The sequence below is a fragment of the Electrona antarctica genome, assembly GCF_951216825.1.
Source record: "Electrona antarctica genome assembly, chromosome: 23".
Taxonomy (NCBI): domain Eukaryota; kingdom Metazoa; phylum Chordata; class Actinopteri; order Myctophiformes; family Myctophidae; genus Electrona; species Electrona antarctica.
The window spans coordinates 32,655,929-32,679,736 of record NC_136804.1 but is presented as its reverse complement, the minus strand read 5'-3'; the positions used below and the strand labels follow the sequence as shown (position 1 = coordinate 32,679,736).

The following is a 23,808-nucleotide window of genomic DNA, read 5'->3' as shown; positions in this document are numbered from 1 at the left end:
CACGCGCACGCGCGCACACACACACACACACACACACACACACACACACACACACACACACAGAGTATGCATACGCTCATGAAAACACATCAGATACAATAATCATTTAATTAGATACAGCTAAGCTATACACATGGTTTTGGTTGTGAAACATAATTAATGTTGTTATTCTAGGGAGGTTTGTTGGATTTCACTGATTAGCTTCATTAATCCAGAGAACAGGAGGAGGAGAGAGACATGTGAAAAACACAGAGAAATGAACTCGCTGCTCGCCTGACACTTATTCTGCCCTCAGAGAGAAGAACAGAAATTAATTTACCTAGCTCTGCCTCTTTCTTTCTCTCTCTCTCTTTCTATCAACCTCTCTATTTCTATCACCCCCCCCCCCCCCTCTCTCTCTCTCTCTCAAACGCACGCAAGTACGCACGCACACACACACACACACATAGCGACTGTGGCTCAGGAGGTAGAGCAGGTCGTCCAATGATCCAATGGTGGTCCAATGAAGTGTCCTTGGGCAAGACACTGAACCCCAAATTGCTCCCGATGTGCTGGTTGGTACCTTGCATGGCTTCCGCCGCAATCGGTGTATGAATGGGTGAATGTAATGCACAATCTATGTAAAGCGCCTTGGATAAAGGCGCTATATAAATGCACCATTTACACACACACACACACACACACACACTCTGTAATATCTGTCACATGCGTTTAAGAAAAGGTTTGGGGTCCACAACCATAGGAATTGTGGGAACCAGATCCAAAATTCAGGGAACGGAGTCGGTTCCATTGGTGATGGAACCGATTCCGGTTCATCACACTGTCAGCTGGTGTGTGGAGGACTTCACGTCTGCTATACAATTACAATAACTCTGAGAGTATACAAATATGGAACCATAAGGGTCCATTTGTTTCCGTCTGTACACTCTCAGAGTTACAGACCTGTAAGGGTCCTATATGGAACGGTTGGAACCCTCTCGAGTGAGGGTCCCTGGACCTCACTTTGTGAACCACTACAACAACAACAATGTCTGTAATACTCTATGTATAAATGCATGATTGAATTAAGCAATATTACACGAGAGCGTGTGGTTTAACGTGATTATTATATTATATAGCACCTTCCTGCTCAACCGGTGGGTCGCACATTTCTACGGCAACACATTCCCTTATAGCCCTTCTGCCTCAACCGGTGGGTCACACATTTCTGCATAACGTCCTACAACAGGACAGGTTGGGTCATTGTAGTAGCGCTACTTTTACTTAACCCATTTTGGGCAGGAACCCCTTTTGGTGTTTCAAGCATTATGTTATACTTTAGCTATTGAAAAATAGCAGATCTACAAGCTCATAGCTTGTAGGTTTGCTATTTTTGAAAAATCGTGAAAATGTGGTGCTAATTTGGAGGGTCCATTTGTTTCCGTCTGTACACTCTGAGTTACAGACCTGTAAGGGTCCTATATGGAACGGTTGGAACCCTCTCGAGTGAGGGTCCCTGGACCTCACTTTGTGAACCACTACAACAACAACAATGTCTGTAATACTCTATGTATAAATGCATGATTGAATTAAGCAATATTACACGAGAGCGTGTGGTTTAACGTGATTATTGCCACGACAGTGATGCGATCAGGAACGAGACGTAGTCGAGTTCCGCAAGCATCACTGAAGTGGCAATAATCACGTTAAACCACACCCTCGAGTGTAATATTGCAATTATACAACAGTTACCCTTCAGATTGCTTCCTCGAAACAACCTGTTGTATAATTTGTGTTATTCATTCAAATTCATTCTGAAGGCCAAAATTATATTGATTTTTCAGTTTTAAATATAAGATTAATTAAAGGGAACTGTGGTTATGGAATGGGAATCGTTAAAACCCTCTTGTGGCCGTGCCTAATTAACAGTGGATTGTGCCTTCAGCCAGCACTATTCATATGTTTAATTTGTCATTTTAATGCCAATAGAAAAATCCGCGATATACACACTATATCTCATTTTGACGGGGCAAGACTATAGTATTGGGACAATCAGTCCTGATGGTGGCGGTAACGTCACCATTGTGCCGATTCTGACCAAAGAGAGCGAGTGAACGATGACCACTTCCGGTTTGGATCAAAATATCCGGTAGTATCTTTGCTACTGTGCAACACCATCAGATGTCCGGAATGCTAAGCTATCATCGTATTTTTCATAACTAAGTCAAATTAAGCTCTAATCAAGCCCAAAACATCGCATTTTACGCAGCGATGCATGCGCGATCACGCGCGTGCGTGATCGACCGTGCACGCGCGGATTTCGGCCGGTTTTAGGAAGATTACATCGGCCGTTAGCCAAATTAGCCAAAAAATGCTAAATTTTGCGACATTAAGCTCCCGATTATAGGGAATCAATCGATTACGTCAATAGCCATAAGGGATTTATTGATTTCATTACGTCAATTACGTCAATAGCCATAAGGGGGTTAAAGTCCTAAACGATCTCCACCCATGGTCAAGAAGTGGAGCTCTGTGTCCATCACATGGCCGCAGTGAGAGCACAGCCTGTCCTCTCTGGGCAGCCGGCTTTGTCCACGTCTTGCCCAGTGTTGCAAAACGAATCCACAAAACAGTCCAGCCTCAACAAAACAGTACATCTTGCCTCAGCCCTATGTTCCCTCAGTTTAAGGTTGAGGGGTTAGGGTTTGTTTTGAGGGAACACGGCGCTGAGGGAACATTAGGTACACTCCCAACAATACAAAGAAAACAGTCCACAGCAGCCCTCAGAATGCAGCGAAATTTCACATCCTGACTACATCTACAGCATGCACGCACGCACGCACGCGCGCGCGCGCGCACACACACACACACACACACACAGTGACAGCTAGGATGGCTACATGCAGAGGTGAAATTTCACTTGCAAAATACTGTGCCAAAAATTCACTAAAAACATTTTACTCAACCTTTTGTACTTTTGAAGGTACATTCAGGGGTCATTTGGGGTGTAGTGTTCATTTTCAATCTGATAATCACGGAGCATTTCGCTGTGTCAAACGGTCCATGCGGTATTTTGTTATCGCCAAAGCTCGCTCATAAAAAAATAAAAAATAAATAAAAAATCTGAAATGATGCCTCTGGGTACATCCCTCTGAAATGTCATTTGTACCAAAAAAAAATCCCTGGGAAGTGCTTTGTCTAGTTTCTCATAACCTCAGACAGGATCTGTGGCCTCACCCCTTAAGCAACACGAGAAAACAGTGAGTCGAGACGGTAGACGTAGCGCCCCAGATGACACGTATACGGAACGGGGGCCTGGCGATCACAGATTGCTTTTGCACAGTCGTTGTGCTTATCTTGTTTTGTTTTAGGGCGAAAAACAACACCCCCTCCTGTGCAGCCAACCTATTTTCTCTCTTCTTGCCAGAAGTACCTCGCTGGCAGTATAGGGTTTATATATGCTGCAGTAATGCCTGTTTATGAGGTTCATTATGTCTGTAATGTGCATATTGTTGCTGTCGGGCGGGAAACCTCTTGTCTCCATATTTATGTTCCTTAATTAATGCCCTACTTCGTCACACTGCAGTGTAACACAAGTACAGATAAATAGCAGATCTACAGATTTCTTGTAGGTTTGCTATTTTTTTGATATATTCCTGAAAAGTAATCGTTTTGTTTTTTCAACCTATTCTGTTCAATAGTCTGCTTCACCATCGCTCGCACGCACGCACGCACGCGCGCACACACACACACACACACACACACACACACACACACACACACACACACACACACACACAGATGCAATGTTTACATTTTTGGGGTCATTTATAACACTAAACCATAAAGCCGAAATGAACAAATCTACAAACTTTACAACAGTATAATATTTTGGGTCACAGCACGCCTGAGTGCAACCTAGAATAAACCAGGCATAATTTCAAGCGTTCACATCGATAGACACAGCTCTTTGTATAAGCTCTCACTTCTATGGGACCCTGACGAAGGCTTTTACAGCCCAAACGCGCAGGTCTTTTTTACTTGACTGTAGCAGAGTGCCTTGGACCTCTTCTTGTATTATCACAGCTCTTTGCATCTTTATAGCTTTGTAGCTTAAAGGAGCATTCAGTGATTTGGAAAACCACCCAGTCCGCCCCGGTAACAAAATGTGCACATGCACGCTCTACAGTGGGGGAAAGTGCAACAGGCCAACAGCATGTGCACCAAGGCCCGCCCCCACTCGATCATGATTGGAGGAAGGCCCGTCTCATCCTGATTGGATGAAGGCTTTGCCACCCAAAGCCCAAACTGAAACTAGGGTTTTTTGACCCCAGGGGCTCATTGGGGACAGGGAGGAACTCCTTATATGGTCAGCACACTCTATAGTAGGGAGGATTATCCAGAAAAAAAGAAAAAATAAGTGATATTTGAATTAAGTCAAATCACTGAATATACCTTTAAGTTTAAAGTAAACTAGCTCAACTTTTTTGTACGCCGCTTTGTAGCTGTTTTTATCTTCATGTCGCTGGCTTCCATTGAAAATGAATGGTAACCTGTAGCTTTGTAGCAGCCAGTGTGAATGCAGCTTGCCCTAAACCTATAGGCTCTAAGGGCTCCACCCCTTACCCCGAAACTTATTTGCCATTTTTTACTATTTTAAAACATTTAAAAATAGTTCAACTGGCCAATCTGTACATCGACACGTTGTTAGCTTGCAGATCGGCTACTATTTTAAAATGTTTTAAAATAGTAAAAAATGGCAAATAAGTTTACGGATAAGGGGTAATGTTTCATCCTAATCCTAACCCCAACCTGAATCATTTTTTCTTTTGTTTGATATTTAAAGATGGAGTGCCGTGAGTTTTGTATTTTTTCCAGTTTTCATGTGTCTATGAGGTGACAGTACTACTTCATTAGACTCACTGGTGTGGTTTATGTGCAATGATTGTCTTCCCTTTGTATTTAGGGTTTCCTCCTGGAGGCTGAAACCTTATAATAGTCAAACGTGCCTTTGAAAATAAACAGTGATATAGTGATTAGTGACATCACAATATCATCTCCTCCCCTAACCCCTCACCCTTTATCATACTACAGCTGTGGGTGCGGCTTCAGTTCACCCACCAGGCAAACTTAATGAACTTCTCCTAGATCTCCTTATATAGGGATAATGACACATCACTCTGACAGCAGACTTACACAACTTAAAAGACCAACCCACGCACAAGGTATCTCCAACAATCTCTACAGGACCCAAGCAAGACACAGGATACAGAACATAGGATACAGGACTCAAGACACCACACTCATGGCTCAAAACTCAAGACACAAACAAGATTCAAGTATCAAGAACACCTCAACACATACGAACCAAGGTGTCTGGCCTTACAACCCGGACCCCTTCGTACCATATACGACTCCTACATTCCGAGGTGTCTGGCTTTACAACCCAGATTCCTTGCCTAGCTTCACTAAGACCATCAATTACACCTGTTAACCCATTCCGGGGCGGGAACGAACCCCTTTTAGTGTTTTAAGCATTATGTTGTACTTTAGCTATTGGAAAAATAGCAGATCTACAAGCTCATACCTACGACCTTGTAGATCTGCTATTTTTGAAAAATCGTGAAAATGTGGCGGTGTATAATATTATTTCACAGCGAACATTTTTAACTCAAATCTTTGGTTCTGCATGGTGAGGACCCTGGAACAACATATTTTCAGATGGGGGTCGGCGGCCAATTACCTATAATTCTGGTGCTCCTTAACATGAAATAGTTTGAGCACCTCTGACATAGAAACAGTCTTTTTTTTAGAAGACATTTGTAGAACCTGTTCTCAGGTCTATACGGGTTAAACATCCCGGTTTAAGTTTTAATCAGACACCACTGAGGCGAGCCCTAGCCTAACCTTTCTCTTATCTTATCTGTCTCTTCTGTTCTTTACTCTTCTCTTGTCTGCTGTGTGGGTGTCTGGCTGTCTGGCTCTGACTTGCCTTTAAAAGGCCAAATTAATCAACACTGAAACATCACCTTTACGTCATGAAGGGCCAAACCAGCTATACTTGCAATGCTCTGAAAGCCTTTCTAAACTGCAAACCAACTGGATATTGATGATACAGGTGTCGGACTTCTGTCCCGGGCTAGCTCTGGTCCATGGGACTATGGGCTATGCAGCGAGCTAAACATCTTTCCACAAAAAGCAGTCAGAGAGGAGTTGATCTTGACCAAACTTTATATACTGTAGAAGTTCTTGTAAAACTGTGACAGAAGAAAACTGAAAAATGTGTAAATTTCACATATTACACAACAAATTAAGGTACATCAATAATATAATATTAGTTGTCTTAAGTGCCTGTCTCGAAGAGAGTCATATGGGTCCAAGCCACTTGGTGGCGCTGCTCACAAGCGAATGTATTGGGTCGTGGAGCTGTCGCTCACAGCGATGCCCTCAGTCCCACCCTCAAGTATAAAACCGGTGGGCGTGAAGCGTCCTCTTTCTCCCTGAAGGACCTGGACTTAAGGGTCTGGCCCATGAGGGGGCCCCGCTTGAAGTAGCCGGCCTTCCACAGAATGTCATCGAGACCATTCTGAGCACTAGGGCCACATCTACCAGACATCGTTACAACACTGCATGGCAGCTGTTTGTACGCTGGTGTTCGAACAGACCTGACGAGGTCCTCCCGTTCCAGGCTTCGGTGGCTCTCATCCTATGCTAGGTTTGTCCTCTGTGAAGGTCAACGTGGCGGCGATATCCGCCTATCATTTGGCTATTAATTACGGTCCAGTGAGTGAGCACCTCAGGCCGGTCACCTCATGCACCTCAGGCCGGTCACCAGATCCTTGGTTCCATCTTGGGATCTGACCTGGTTCTGGACGCACTCGCAAAGGAACCCTTCGAGCCACTGGAGACAGTCTTTCATTGAAAACCACTCTGCTAGTCACATTTGGCAACAGCAAAACGGGCAAGTGACATTCATGCACTCAACGAGAGCTGCATGAGATTCAGCGGCAATAGCACTAAGGTTGCGATCAGACCAAACCTGTCCTTCTTGCCCAATACTGTACCTTCTGGCTGTGAGCCAGTGGAACTGGTAGCTTTTCATCCACCGCCTTTCGCCTCAGAGGAGGACATGCGGCTGAATTGCCTCTGCCAAATGAGTGCATCGAGGCTGTACAAAGCCAAGACGGCTCCGTTCAGACAAGGGGATCATCTCTTTGCCGCGTGGGCTCCTCAGGCTCAGTGTAAGGGAAAGCCCATAACAACAGTAAGGCTCTCACAATGGAGAGGCCATACAACTGGCTTATGCTTCCAGCAGGGTGGAGCTCCCTGAAGGATTGCGAGCCCATTCCACCAAGGGCATGACCGCCAGGTCGGGAACCTGATCGGTGGTCTTGGAGTCCCGCCCCCCCATAGGGGAGTCGTTTCCTTGGGATGGGAGGGTTTTCCCATGGGAGCAGGGGACAGTGGCACTGTCAGCTCTTTGGGAGAGTTCTCACTACTAGCAATCCTATAGCAGCTCCATTAGGAAGACTCTCTACCACCACGGTCTGGTGGACAGTGTGGAGTCTTCTCTTGCTATCAGGTTAGTCACCTTAGCTAGCGCTTTCACGTTCGGGGAACGTGTTGTGTGATTGTGTCTCTGGAAAAGGAGGACCATGGAGCGGTCCTGTCAGCCGGGATGATAAGTGACTCAAAGAAGAGAGTCATCGAACTGCCCGTCTGCTTTGGCAGGCGGCAGAAAAATGGTTGATAGGAACCTCCAGGACCCAATACATTTGCTCTGTGCTCCAGCGCCACCAAGTGGCTTGGACCCATATGACTCTTCTTCGAGTCACTTATACAACTGAGGTTACTAAAGTAACCTGAAGTTATCGCTATAGCAACGATGCTGTTATATATCCCTTACACATGCAGTAACATGTAAGAATAATAATACAACGGAATATACTAACAGGTAGGTAAAATATCAAGCATGTACTCAAATCCAGCAAATCACAAACATTTAGGTACCAGAGATGCAATGGCACAGCAACACATATTGTCAAACAAAAACAGAGACCTCCAAATACACCACTCTTTCTACTAAACATTCAAATGGATTCGGAAAAGGTTCTCCTTACAATCATTGCTTCTTTAAGCACAAACAAAAAGCATGACCATCGAATTAAGCTGGCTTCTCAAACTGAGCTGAACTCACTGCCCAGCTGCTGATTATCCCTTGATTGCTCTATACTAAATAGGCAGCACCTGGAGCCTTAACTATAGCATTCACGGGAGGAACTTACAAGAAACAGAAAAAACATTGTCCTGCCCCTAGAGGGCGCTAAACACTAACAGCACTGAGGCCGGAATAGTCTTCCACAGCGATGCACCGGGGCTCTTATGTGCAGGTGCAGATCCGGATCTCTGTGCTGTCGACTTCACTGCCCCGTTGGCAGTGGTTGTGGCAGACTTATCCGGGCGTGCTGAGCTTGCCGTATCTCCTCTACGTTGAGCAGCACCTCACCACGTAACGTTATGGGCCTGTTGCTGAGGATGCTCTTCACAGGCGCGGCGTCGTTGAATGCTACAAAGCCAAAGTTAGGGAGCTTACCGCCGTTCTTGATATTGAGCTTCAGTACGGTCCCGTACTTCTCAAAGACCTCTTTGAGCTTGGCCTCTTCCACATCGTGAGGGATGTTTCCGACAAACAGTTGGTGCGCATTGGGGTGTGCGTTGGGGTACCCCTTCTTTCTTTGCCGAGGAATGTTCTTCTTTGTGACTGTTGCACCTAATTCTGGGCTGTTTTCCTCTGGAGCGGAGGGGGAACCCGTCTTCTCCATCACCATCATCGTGGTGAAAAATACAAGTTATACCTTAAGAAGTGATATGTAAGCTGTATTCAACAATTCACGTAATTAATTCACTTAACAATTCACTTCTCTTTACTCTTCTCTTGTCTGCTGTGTGGGTACTGACAGCTGTCTGGCTCTGACTTGCCTCTAAAAGGCCAAATTAATCAACACTGCAACATCACCTTTACGTCACGAAGGGCAAAACCAGCTATACTCGCAATGCTCTGAAAGCCTTTCTAAACCGCAAAATTAACTGTATATTGATGATACAAGCGTCCTTCTATAAAAAATGTTATGGAGCTTAGGTGAGTTTGCCAAGTTGGACTTCTGTCCCAGGCTAGCTCTGGTCCATAGCCTTAAGGCTATGTTACTCTGCAAAAATAAAAAGAACGATTTCGCCAAGACTGTTTTGTGGTGGCGAAAGCGAGTGCGTGTGCGTGCTGTGCGTGTGCGTGCGTCACAGTTACAGACCTGTAAGGGTCAATTTGGTTCCATGTGTACACTCAGAGTTACAGACGTGTATACTTGTGTAGTATGTACACGCACGCACGCACGCACACACACACACAGACACGAGCAGTACGCCATCACTCTCTTTTATGAAACAAAATACTTCATAGGTTCCAGTGTGTTATTATAAAACTGTGGCATGTTCCTATTTGGAACAGACGTCCTAGATGTGGCTTCTACAGTGTGTGCTCGCGCGCGCGTGTGTGCGTGTGCGTGTGCGTGTGCGTGTGTGCGACTGCAGTCTCCATGCGCTGTCAAGCCCAGCATGCCTTCTATTGTTCTAAATGTAGAAAAACCTACTCACGACAGCTGTCAACTCAGGTGTTGCGCACGCGCACACGCATCAGCTATACAACTCTATCATGCTCTTCTTACTTGGAAAAATAACTACCTTCACATTCTGTAAAGAAACTGCTCGTCCACCTGTCGCTGTCGAGCGGAAACCAACATTTTCAAGATGGGGAAAATGGATCCAATGTAGTTATTTTTTTTGTCAAAAGCTGTTCTTAAAGGGGAATACCACTCATTTTCAACATTTTACTATGTCATTAATATATGAGGGGACTTTTGTATTATTTCCACAGCTCTAAGGTATATTAATGACATAGTAAAATGTTGAAAATGAGTGGAATGCCCCTTTAATACTTCAATATTTATAAAAGAAAAGAATCTGACAGACTGAAAACATAGTGTAAATATTTATAAAAACCCGGAGACATATATATATATATATATATATATATATATATACAGTACCACTGTCATATTATTCACTTATTATTATTATAATTATATTCAAAAATCACACCCGTGTGAACTGAGTGGTGTAAGGTCTTATATAGACTGATCAGCTGTGGTCTGACGTAATGTCTGACGTAATGAAATCACACCCGTGTGAACTGGGTGACCGTAGCAACCATGCTCATTTTTTGAGCACTGACAGACAGACACGTAAACTAACAAAGCCAGTCGTAGGAGTGGTTTACAACACTCAAAAATAGAGAAATTAGCCAAGCTACAAGCCAATGTGAAGCGTTGTGAGCTTTTAGATCGGCTATTTTTTGCTGTTTTTGTCTGGCAGTGTAGTATGTCAAAGTAGGGCATTAAAGAGTATCTCTCTCATTCAGAGAGAGTACTACAGACACCTATGCCATCATACAGTACATAGCGGGGGTTGCATTTCCTTTGTTTCCATCATACCGTAGGTGTCTTTCACACCTGAGTGTGACTATAGTCTTTGTTTGATGATCTCTGACTGGGACCAGAAGGAAAACAACTAGCATAAACACAACAGTTTTTTACAAAATATCATTGCTTATACATCTTTCTTTGAGATTTACATTAGACAATTAAAAATCCAAACTTTTCTCCCCGATTCCGATCTTTTGAAAATCATGTGATCGGAAGCCGATTTCCGATCATCCGATCGGGACAACCCTACTAATAGTAATGAAAATAATAATAGGAATAATAATCATAACAATCATAATAATCATAATAATAACAATAAAATAATTGGAATATTCAAGCATTGAAGTATACAGTACGTATCCCCACCAAAAAATTATAATGAATCAAATACAAATAAAAATCAGAAACAACTACAGATGGGTTTCAGGTCGGCAAGCAAAGAAGCCTTGAAAGTATTGAATGACTCTCTGACGTGTCTGTCTGTCTGTCTGTCTGTCTGTCTGTCTGTAGGTTATTGAACCTGTCTCTGGGTTCAGACTTGGTTGCAGATCAGGACGCCATTGATGTGATAATCCATGTTGGACGGAACCCTCATGGGCGACACCTCGCCTGGAGTTACCTCCGAGACAAGTGGGACGTCCTCAATGCACGGTAAGACACCTCGCCTGGAGTTACCTCCGAGACAAGTGGGACGTCCTCGATGCACGGTAAGTTAGACACCTCGCCTGGAGTTACCTCCGAGACAAGTGGGACGTCCTCAATGCACGGTAAGACACCTCGCCTGGAGTTACCTCCGAGACAAGTGGGACGTCCTCAATGCACGGTAAGTTGGATGGACGGACGGACGTAGGACAGACAGATTCCGGATTGCTTTTAAAGATTGCTTTAGACAAAGGCCTTCTTTTAGTCCCAGAAATGTGGCCCCAAAAATAATAATTAAGGGGACTCCTTTAACCCATTATAATGACCGGAAAAGCATTATGTCTCATTTTAGATCAGTGATCTTCAACCAGTGGTCCGGGGACCACCAGTGGTCCTTGAAGGGGGGTGGGGGTCTAGGTGGTCCCCAGCTAAATGATGGAGAGTTGGTAACCAAATGGAGCCTTATAGATCTTTAACTCTTTCTTGGGAGCGTAAAATGAAACCAAATGGACACGTTAATTTTTACGCTCTCAAGAGTTAGAATAATTATTATTTTGATTGACGTTTGCCTGTTATCTCTCTTTGTGTCTGAGAGGCTAAATCTCATCAAATGGTGGTCCGTGGCTCAAATGCTGAATAAATATGAAAAGCGTTGATAACGACTGTTTTAGATTTGAACCATTTTAACCATTATTTTATACTTTGGCAAATCAATAAACTCAAAACTTTGCTTCTGTAGGCCCCTAGAACAAAATATCTTGAGATTGGGGTCTGCAGAAAAATACATGTTGGGGGGGTCCTCCAATGTTTTGAGCACCACTGATATATAAACAGTTTTTTCAGAAAACTGTAGGATTTAGAAGACATTTTTAAAATCGGCCTCAGGTCTTAAATGGGTTAGGGTGACTCCTTTAACCCATATAGTGCCTCCTGCTGGACACAGAGCCAACCCGCAGACTGCCGAGCCGATTTCAATGTAGCACACGCTGGACTGACATCCTGTCTGGGCGTCCATCTTTAATGCTAAATAAATAGCGTCAATGCTAGCAAGCTAAAATGAAGCCATCCTTGCTCTAAAAAGCGCCAATGTTTCCATCTTAACCACCGGATAATCAGCAAAGACCTCCGAACATCGCGCATTTTATCCAAACCATGGAGAGCTCCGTAGATTTGGAGTTATTCAGCTTTTTAGTCAGCCTGTATAATGGGAGGTGAACGGCAGCACGCTTGCACAATCCGGTCTAGGATCGCTAAAGAAGGAAAGGCCAAGCCAAAATAATAATAATAAAAAATAAATCAGCGATCCGGTTTGATATCAATAATAAAGCTTATCAGACGGAACATTACACCAGAAGCAGTTGCTGGTTGGATTCCTTATGACGGAACTTTCCGCCTGGAGCAGTAAAACCGTTAAAAAGCTGCTATATTATATGCCACCTGTTTTGCAAGCACTCCACTTGTAATGTTGTTTTACCTTCTGTGTTGTTTTATTGTCTATTTTACTGTTGTTGATTTTTAATATGTGCTTTTTATTCTTTCTTTCATTCTTTAACATTTCGTTGCTGTTGGCTGGAAACCTTGTACTGTATGTCCAAGACCGTTCCATTTTTGTTATTAATAAAAGAAAGAGAGAAAGAAAGAAAGAAAGAGAAAGAAAAGATCATGCAAAAGTGTGGCACAAAAATAGTGAAAATGCCGATCTACAAGCTCAAATGCACCATATTGTGAGCTTGTAGGTTGACTTGTAGGTCGACACTCTTGCATGATGTAGTAGGGCATTAATAAAATGGCTGGAGACAGAGGGTTTCTGCCCCACAATGGCTATTTGTTTTGAAAGGCGCTTTATAAATATATGTTTTCTTACCTTACTTAAAGGTATATTCAGTGATTTGACTTAATTCAAATATCACTTATTTTTTCTTTTTTTCTGGATAATCCTCCCTACTATAGAGTGTGCTGACCATATAAGGAGTTCCTCCCTGTCCCCAGTGAGCCCCTGGGGTCAAAAAACCCTAGTTTCAGTTTTGGTGGCGGGTGGCAAAGCCTTCATCCAATCAGGATGAGAGGGGCCTTCCTCCAATCATGATCGAGTGGGGGCGGGCCTTGGTGCACATGCTGTTGGCCTGTTGCACTTCCCCCCCACTGTAGAGCGTGGATGTGCACATTTTGTTACCGGGGCGGACTGGGTGGTTTTCCAAATCACCCAAATCACTGAATGCTCCTTTAACACATAATGTGACAAACAAGGCAGTATTGGTCTGTCTGATTGATTGATTGATTGATTGATTGATTGATTGATTGATTTGTTTCCGTAGCTACGGTGAAGCCCTGTTCATGAACGCGAAGCTGATCAACGGAGTAACTGAGTTCCTCAATACAGAAGATGAGCTAAATGAGGTACACACGCACGCACGCACGCACGCACACACCGTGACTGCCTGCAAGATTTTCTCTGGGCCTTGATCCAGAAAAGGTTGAGAACCACTGTGGTCATCTCTCTGGCTCTCTCTGTCAGTGTGAGGTCATCTCTCTGGCTCTCTCTGTCAGTGTGAGGTCATCTCTCTGGCTCTCTCTGTCAGTGTGAGGTCATCTCTCTGGCTCTCTCTGTCAGTCTCTCGTGTTTGGGACAAGCATTCCAAACTCATTCAGTCAGGACATCTGGCACATTCGTGGGTGCACGAATTCTGAGAACAAATGCCAACACCAATTTGTTATATCACCTCCCTTGCCGAAAACTTTGGAAGGGGCATGTATTGTGCTTAAAGTTAAATCAAGTGTTAGCCACCATGTATTGTAAAAAATAAACTAAGTTACGGGATGCATGCATGCCTGCGTGTGTGTGTGTGTGTGTGTGTGTCTGAATGTGTTAATTCAATGCATTCTAACACTTATCCCAAAGACAAGAGATTGCTCTGGTGCCATCGAAATTAATTTAGGAATGAAATGGACTGTATCCTGTTTAATTGACCTATTCTTGGAGTATTAATGTGCACAATAAATTTACTTTTTTCACGACTATATTTGTTAATAATAAAGAAGGATTCACTCGGAGTAGGTGCTAGTTTAAGTGGGTGCTAGTTTAAGTGGGTGCTACTGTATAGTTTATGTGGGTGCTAGATCAAGTGGGTTCTGGGTTAAGTGGCTGCTATAGTTTAAGTGGCTGCTATAGTTTAAGTGGGTGCTAGTTTAAGTGGGTGCTAGTTGAAGTGGGTGCTACTGTATAGTTTAAGTGGGTGCTAGTTTATGTGGGTGCTAGTTTAAGTGGGTGCTACTGTATAGTTTAAGTGGGTGCTAGTTTAAGTGGGTGCTACTGTATAGTTTAAGTGGGTTTTAGATCAAGTGGGTTCTGGGTTAAGTGGGTACAGGATTAATTTGGTGCTGAGTTAAGTGGAGAACATGCAAGACAGAACCTGCACATCAAGCTTTAGTTGTTGTTTTTTTGCCATACTGTACTATAGCCTACACACATCATACAAGTGCCACCACTAGGCATACGTACAGCACGCACTGTGCATAGGGCAACACGCCAAGGGAGGGCATCTAAATACGCCAAGCCGATCCTCATGATAATAATTTTCTCTGCGGCTCCCCTGCTTAACCCATTTTGGCCGTGAACCCCGTTTGGTGTTTTAAGCATTATGTTATACTTTAGCTATTGAAAAATAGCAGATCTACAAGCTCAAGCTTCAGAGCGAACGTTTTTAACTAAAAATCTTTGCTTCTGGGGAGGTCCCCGGAACAACATATTTTCAGATGGGGGTCGGCGGGTCAATTACATATAATTTCTGGGGTTCTAGTTTGAGAATCACTGATATAGAAACATGTGTTTCTGAAAACTGTCAGGATTTAGAAGTAATTTGTAGAATCGTCCTCAGATCTAAATGGGTTAATAACGCATGCGTGCCCATGTGGATCTGCTCAGAGCTGAAGCTGCCCCTCCTCCCCGCCCATATATATATGACTAAATTTGACTGAGGGACTGCCATTGGATTTTTTTGAATTTTTGTTTCATGTGAAAGCAGGGAATCATAGCTTCAAATTGACATATTGGTTGTTCAGTTTGACCCACCAGTTTTGGAGATATGGCTTATAGAATAATGTCTTGCAGAAAAAAGCGAATTGAGAAAACGGGCTTGAAACATATATATATATATGTATATATGTATATATACACAGTATATATACACTACACTACAGGAATAGAGGCAGGCATGTGCATCTCATTAGCCATTTTTGCATTAGACACAAGGGGGGTGTAACTACAGTAACTAGGTGTTTAATGAGCGAGGCGGGAGGGGAGCGGGGAGGAGATGTGTCCATATCTGAAGTGGAGACGGGAGGGGAGCGGGGAGGAGAGGTGTCCATATCTGAAGTGGAGACGGGAGGGGAGCGGGGAGGAGAGGTGTCCATATCTGAAGTGGACAGCAGCCGGAACAAGAGAGGGAGGTGGGGAGATAAGAGGAGGTGAGATAGGGACAGCAACTCCATTTCTCTTCGTGGAATTCAACTCGTTCCGTTTGTTCATCTCGTCGATGTTTGCCGAGTCATTTTTCACTGTGAAGTTTCTTTATTAGTGACGTGCTTTGAAAAATGTTCCTTTATAATCTACTCCACCTTTCAGAGAAGAGAAGTTTAATTACGACAACTTTAACACGACCAAAGCGAGAGCGACTCCGAGCGAAAGTTTCTATTCAATTTGTTTTCCATCTTCTAAAGAAATGAACTCACTTAATTTGTCTCTCTCTCTCTCTCTCTCTCTCTCTCTCTCTCTCTCTCTCTCTCTCTCTCGTTTCTTTCTATCTCTCACGCCACCCCCCCCCCCCCCCCCCCCCTCCTGAATCCTCTTTGCCCTCCCTCCGCCCCCTTCCGCTCGCCATCCCATAATAGTTGAAGGAGTTCATCCAGTCCAGCGGCGGGGCGGGGCCTGCGTTGCCGAGGGCGCTGGAGATTGTCGAGGGCAGCGTGCGCTGGCACCGCCTCTACCGGAGACAGCTCTACCAGTGGCTGCGCAAAGCTCCGAGTTCCGCCCCCCTCGGCTGACCGCTAACCTCGGGCTAGCTCCTCCCACCACTAACAGTTCCGCTAGCGCACGGCGCAGTCAGAGTGACCAATGACTGGAGCACAGAGCTACAGCTCCCCCTTGTGGCTGGCTTCTGTGAGGTTTTGTTTTCTTGTGTTCTTTCGGAGGAACTGCAACAGTGTTTCCCAATCCTTTTTTTCAGCTCGAGACCCAATAGATGGATTTGGTGTCTCCCCGGGAGCTGAACGTACTAAAATATATTATGAATTTGAAATAGCTTATCTACAAGCTCACAATGTGTTGTGAGCTTGTAGATCTGGCATTTTCACTAGCCTGTTACTTTTTTTTAAATTGCTTTTTATTGCTTTTTCTTTGTGTAACCCCTAGCTCTGTTCCATAGCCCTAATGCCCTTTGCTGCCGTTGCATTAAGGCTATGGCAGTGTTCTCTTTCCTGGCTCGCATGAAACGGAGACCAGCCTCTCCTCTGTTACAAAAATAAAAAGAACCTTTCAACTACTCACCAATACAAAGGCGGCTTGTGTAATTAGAAAGCCTACTTTCCTTAGTGGACGCACTCTCAGCCCCCCACCACACGTAGAAAATGTACTTTTTGGCCAGAAAGTGATTTTATTTTCACCGGGAAAAATACGGATATTGCCAAGAGAAAATCTCACAGACAAGATGTTCCCTACGTGTGGGGGGTTCACTAAGGAAAGTAGTCTTTCTAATTACACAAGCCGCCTTTGTATTGGTGAGTAGGTGAAACGTTCTTTTTATTTCCGTAACAGAGGCGAGGCTGGTCTCCGTTTCATGCGAGCCAGGAAAGAGAACCCTTCCATAGCCTTAACCCATTTTGGGCGGGAACCCCTTTCAGTGTTAGCATTATGTTATGTTTTAGCTATTGAAATGTTTTAATTTTAAAGTTTTAATTGACTGACCTTTTGTTTGGAAAGGCAGAGAGAGAAGCATGTTTCACACACTGTTATTCTGTTTGACCCTGTGTTGTCGGCCTTCTGAGCTGGTTGAAGAATTAAACTGCGTTTTTTTCAAACCTCCAAACACATGTGGCCAAAAAACACTGAGATTAATCACACAAAAATCCATCAACCAACAGAGAGCTATTTCTGGATACACCCCATATACGACAACCTACATTTACAGATCAGAACTGTAATTGTCACAACAATACCCCAGCTGTGAAACGCCTACAAACAACATCCCACAACTAAAACTGGGAAGTCAAGTCTCACTACAAGCCATATAGAGCAACGAAGTCTGACGTCAATATCGGTGGATGGCTCAAATCCACAGTTTTTATTTGTATTGTAATCCCCATAGGGGGATTTTAGATCGCCTCATATAAGAACTGTGTTTGAAAAATAAACATGTCACCCCGGCCGTTTCACTCATATGGATATGAAGAATCTACTGACTGAGAGAATACGCTAATGTTACTGCTACTGAATTAGTTACATTTTTGCTAGAAACAGACAGTGTATCGAATATGAGTGACTGACTGTTGCAAACGATACAGAGACACCTCCCCGACAATAACGCAGAGACAGCTTGTTTATTTTTGGACCACAACGCTTATAGTAGACGATATTAAGATGAGCCCATGTTATTCTCCATAGAGAAATTACTTCCGTGAACCAGGGGAATCGAAGGGATGAGCGAGTTACGTCAGGACTTCGGTGTTCTATTCAACAATGCAACCACTAGCTTAACAGCTAAGTGCCATGAAGCACATTTTCATTTACTTATCATGATGCCCAGTGTTCATGTGAACTAATTAATGGCAATATGTTTAATTGATGAGTGTCTGTCTGTGTCTCTCTGTCTGTCCGTCCGTAGAGCTTGTGACTAAATGACTAAACAACACAGGAAGGATAGCGAGGGTGGGTCTTCCTTCACCCAGTAGAAGCCCTAGAAGCATACCCTACTTTAACATTTCATAATTTTCATCAATCATCATTGTTTTAATTAATGGGACCATCATTTAGAACAACGCATAACATGATAATTGAAAGAAGACATTAAACTAGCGACTGAAATCATCGTAATGTTTACTACGATAATTAACCTTAACCCTGTCTAGTCCGGTCAAATATGCAATGCGTTTCATGGCATGAGACGTCCAGAAAGCAACCAGATAGAATGCTTGCTGCCTGGACCTACAGTAATTGACTTCCTTGTTTACATTTTGTGCTAATGCTGCCAGCGAGTCGCAGACAGTACGAATGTTCAGAACTCAAACCATTGTGTGACGTGTCGCTCGACACTTGTTGCTCAAAGCATACATTGACCATAAGGCAGAGGTTGACCGAATATCCTAAAAGTGTATTGTATTAAAAAACAAACATTACTACCAAAAGTTTAACAGTTTCCGCAATGCTCGGCCGCTAGTAAGAGGAGCGCCAACGGTGCGTCTTTACCATAGGAATTCTTGACTGAAAGGCGCTGGCAGCAAAAAAACAAAAATCACTTTCTGCCCTAAGAGCACAGAGAGCAGAGATGGAGGGAGAAGGGAGTAATGAGTGTGAAAGAAGGAAAGAGAGAACGCTGGTTGATAAGATTCAACAACCCCTCCCTCCCATTCTCCCTCTCTCCCTCTGTCTCCATCGATTCTTCCCTCGTTCCAGCCTGTCTGGTGTTCACTCAGCCAGCAAGCTCAACCAACCACCAAGCTCATGTTTTATTCATAGACACGGAGAGGGAACAGGATGAAAAGGCAAAGAAAGAGAGAAAGAAAGAAAGAAAGAACCCTGTTACTGAACAATTTGGGGGTCTGTGGCGTGAACGTTTTTGAAGACGCCCTGTACTAAAGCCATGCCCACCTGATGAGCGATGAGCCAATGAGCTGACTCCCTGATCTGACCTTTTAAACATTACGTCTATAAACTCTGTCTACTTATACAGAATGATGACAGAACTGTAAACAATAGAAATGGTTCTAGCTCAACTGGATGATGGAGTCCACAAAACAACGATAGTGGTGAAAGTGATCGTTTGGACCACTTTCAGAGCGAATTCATGAACGATAGAATCACTGGCAGCCAATTAAGCTCACAACGCATCACATCCCGACATGTTGTGAACTTATAGATCGTCATTTCCGTTATTTGCCGTATACGTGGGCGTATATAACTCCAGAGATGCCCCCGTTTCCTTTTTGTCCCACAAATGGAACCCTGGTAAGACAGACGGAAGGACAAATGGACAAAGTGACAGAATAATAGAAGTTTTTTTATGACAATAAGCAGCTTTCACTTTGTTGTATGATAACATTTTGGAACATAACAGGTACATTGTCTTAATATATGACAATGTGACAGACAGGTTGTCACGGATAGGACTGTTTGACAGATGATACCCTCTCATTGTCTTTTTTTGTCATGGATTCTGTAGTGACACACCAGACAGACATTCAGACAGACGGACTTTAAAGTATTTGTGCAGATTCTCCAGCATGCCGTCACGCCATGAGCCAGATCCCAATAATCCCATCCTCGCGTTCCCTTACTCACGTTGTTGGGAGGACAGCAATCGATGGAGTTGTCTTTAAAGGAATCGTCCTCGCTCAATCAACATCCTTGTGAAGCGACAGCGATTACCGATGATGTGACACTCAAGATTGCCAGATGGTCGGAGCCCATGGAGGAGCAGCATTTATACGAAGCATTCTGCCAGAAAAAATAGCTAAAAACGAACGTACTTGTCTTGTACTCGTCTTGGCTGCTCCAAAAAGAAAATTAACATTTGGGAGGCGAATGATTTCCAGGTTGGATGGAGGTGAGGAGGCAGAGTATTGGGATGTAACTATTGATTTTTTTCTCAGAGAGATGAACTGTACAGTTGGACAGAATAATATATATATTTTTTTTAGGTTTTACCTCAAATTTTTGGGGGAGCCAATTGTTTTCCCGGTTTCTCCCCAATTTAGTCATTATTATACCAATTATTTTCCCACTGCTGTGGTACCCTACAGGCTCACCTGCCAGTGAGGAGCTCCCACCGGGAGAACCGAGAGCCTTATCCCTATACTCCTCCCGCTCAACATTCCCCAGCCCATCGGAGTACATGCAGTGACAAATATCACCCTCTGTGACCGGCATCCCTCCCTCGAACAAGGGCCAGTTGTGCTCGAATAGACGCTCGGCCGGATGCACCCGCGGTGGATTTGAACCCCCAGACTTTGACTCCACAGTGGTGGGCAGGTATACTTTGCTCCTGCATCACCCGATCGAGTGACCCTTTTTGCCTCTAATCTTGATGGATTGATGGACTAACGTGGAGGAATCGGTGGACTGTGTTGATGTACAGTGGATCCATGCTGTATGAATTGAATAACCTGCCTGCTTATATAACCCCCCTGTATCCTGTTAGCTGTCTAATTTAATAATTACAATACTAATGAATTAATAACTATACTAATGACACACTTGGAGTGGTTTTAATAACTATAAGACTAATTATTTCATAATCGCCATACTATAATGACAGTATTCCAATGGTTTTAATGATGACAGTATATGTGATTTAATAATGATAATAGTAAAGGCAGTATTTCAATGGTTTTAACGGGGACAGTGCTTGACCGGGGTCACCCAGGGCTCCCGACCGCCTTTGTCCCTCTACGACAGATCTCTTCACCAAAAATAGCTGAGCTACAAGCACACGTTACGTCGTCAGCTTGAGCATCCGCTATTTTCACAATGTTCGCCTCTCTCTTATGAAATATTTGACATTTTGGCCAATTTGATATTATAAAGGTCTAAAAAGTCTTGATATGTTCACTTAAAGGAGCATTCAGTGATTTGGATGATTTGGAAAACCACCCAGTCCGCCCCGGTAACAAAATGTGCACATGCACGCTCTACAGTGGGGGGAAGTGCAACAGGCCAACAGCATGTGCACCAAGGCCCGCCCCCACTCGATCATGATTGGAGGAAGGCCCCTCTCATCCTGATTGGATGACGGTTTTGCCACCCGCCACCAAAACTGAAACTAGGGTTTTTTGACCCCAGGGGCTCACTGGGGACAGGGAGGAACTCCTTATATGGTCAGCACACTCTATAGTAGGGAGGATTATCCAGAAAAAATAAGTGATATTTGAATTAAGTCAAATCACTGAATATACCTTTAAGTAATGTGCAGATATCCCTTATACCGTATGTTGGTCTGTTTACTGTTGAGTGAGAAAATAATGTTGCACATTAATCTGGGGACACCCAACGATATTTTGGAGACCCCCAGTTTGGGAACCTGGATTAAACAACTTCTAAATGAGCCACTCGGATGATGGTAAGGGTTAACAGTTATATGATGATAATGATGATGATAATTAGCAGCTTCGGATGTTATGGGATGATTTAATCTGCGTCGTCATCCCTATATCAACAGCATGCAATGCAGCCAGTATGGACATTTCCACATACTGACGTTGTCAGCCATTGTTCGACGGTCGCGTTGTCCGACTCTAGGCCAAACGGCCAAATTTAGCGCTAGCCCTAACCCTAACCTTAACCTCAGTCTTAACCGGCCACGTAAGTCCCCTAACCTCGTATCAGTCTTAACCGGCCATGTAAGGCAGTTTCACTATGTTTTCATTGTGTTTTCGCATAAAATGTAAATGTCCATATTGCCTGCATTGCATGGTCCAGATAAGAACATACTGGTGATTATCGCTTGATAACATTCGAAGCGGATGATGTGATGATGATATTCTGCTTCACGCTGTAACATTGATGATGTCACAGTGATCCCGTGTTGTGAGCCAGTCAGCTCCATCTATATAGTCTTGAAAACATTTGCTAGACAAACCGGACACAGGTAACAACATCTGTCATAAATTATTGAAGTGTAACATTGAACTGATGTTGTCACAAACTGATGTCACACGCATCTGTGTGACACACACACACACTCACACACACACACACCCACACACACGCACAGCACACCACAAATTGTCTGAATGCTTTTTTTCCCCTGTTCATTGTTACAATTTATTTTGCCTGAGTTAGGCTATAGTTGTATGACACGATATGAGAGAGATGGTAGATTATTTTCATTGTGTGACACATGAGAAACTATAAGCAGCTAGGCTATAAATCAGACATAACTCCAACCCCTAAGGTGGTTTAGGGCCTAAAATGGCTATAAGCCCCAATCCTCAGCCCAGCCAAATGATTTCTCTTGTGAGGACAAGGAAAATGGTACACTCCTGACCATGCCTATTTCTCTAATTATACTAATAGTTCTGGGCACATTTGGCCATCACAAGTATAGTACAAACACGCACACACACACACACACACACTGGGACTATGACATTGTGAGTTTTACTTCCTGTGAGCTATGAGGAGAGTCAACAGGAAGTTACCAGAGAAGAGGGTGATTGTACTTCCTGTTTGTGTTTTTTTTTTTTTTTTTTTTTTTTTAGTTGAAAAATATTAAACTGACTTAACTTATAACCGATCAGCTTCTATCTGTTAATTAAACTGACCAATCATCTTATATCATGTCTGCATTATATGTGTTTTATAGGCGCGGAGGGTTCATTTGGTTGTATTCAGTCTTTCAGTGTCTTCCATGGTTCTCAGCAGGGAAACCGGTGGATATTGTCCACTCTGGGTAGTGAATGAGACGAGACCTTACTACAAGTGAAGGAGTTCACATATCTCGGTGTCTTGTTCACGATGAGGAGGACAGAGCTGGAGATCAGCTTACTATACTAGTAAAGGCAATTTATTTTGGTCTTGTATGCCACGATATTAAACATGGGAATTCAGAATGGGACAGGGGGACGCGACCCAGGTAGGAATGCTTGCTTGCACTGGTCTGCTTGCTTGCTATGCTGCTAACATGTTGCTAACCAGTCAGAAACAGTAAAAAAGTATGTCGATATTTCTACAACCCCTCGCCTTCAAAGCACAAAGTTGTGGTTTTAAAGCCCTTATTCAATCCGGGGGAATCTATTCACAATAGTTTTAATAGCCACATCGATAGACAGGCATAATATTATAGAGATGCTTACTGGGCGTCTCTCCCTAGGGAGGTCTTCGGGGCACGTCCAGCTGGGAGGAAGCCGCAGGGCAGATCAAGGGCCAGATGGGGGGGGATTATATCTCCACCATGCCCTATAATAAGAATGCACTGGGATCCCCCAGGATTTCATGGTTCATGTGGCCTGGAAAAGTGAAGTCTAGCAATCTGTGCTGGAACTCTTGCCTCCATGAGCTGACACCTGATAAGTGGATGCCGTTGGTATGGGCACAGTGGTGGGGAACTCGCCTTCTTTTACTTAGCTTAAAGTAATCAATACTGAAATTCTATAGACTTGAGTGAAAGTGCAAAAGTATTGGCATCAAAAGTAGCCGTTTGTAAATAAATAAAAAAAACTATTATACAGTAAGGTGCCATGTCATTAATCCGACCTCTCAATATTCCGACCTCCCATAATTCCGAAACTAACACTATCCCAAACCCTATAACCCTAACCAGCCACGTAGGTGGCTAACCCTAACCTCAGTCTTAACTGGCCACAGTATAGGTCGAACTAATACGGGAGGTCGGACTTATGGGCAGTCCCCAATTAGGCCAATCCATTGGATCCAGATGGATAAAGC

General features: G+C 43.7%; 2 protein-coding genes across 2 annotated transcripts in view; one reads left to right on the top strand and one right to left on the bottom strand.

Moving 5' to 3' along the window:
* Positions 1 to 17,275, top strand: part of LOC306916759 (thyrotropin-releasing hormone-degrading ectoenzyme-like) — a gene marked incomplete at its 5' end in the record, with an annotated part of 250,604 nt that extends 233,329 nt beyond the window's left edge. Inside the window, 3 exons of the mRNA XM_079494774.1 lie at positions 11,025 to 11,165; positions 13,472 to 13,553; positions 16,044 to 17,275. Of these exons, the coding sequence (XP_079350900.1) occupies positions 11,025 to 11,165; positions 13,472 to 13,553; positions 16,044 to 16,196 (376 nt within the window). The 3' untranslated portion in view covers positions 16,197 to 17,275. The remainder of the gene's footprint in view (positions 1 to 11,024; positions 11,166 to 13,471; positions 13,554 to 16,043) is intronic.
* ada2b (adenosine deaminase 2b) overlaps positions 1 to 23,808 on the bottom strand; it is a gene marked incomplete at its 5' end in the record, with an annotated part of 465,058 nt that overhangs the window by 190,034 nt on the left and 251,216 nt on the right. The gene's annotated exons all lie outside the window — the stretch shown is intronic.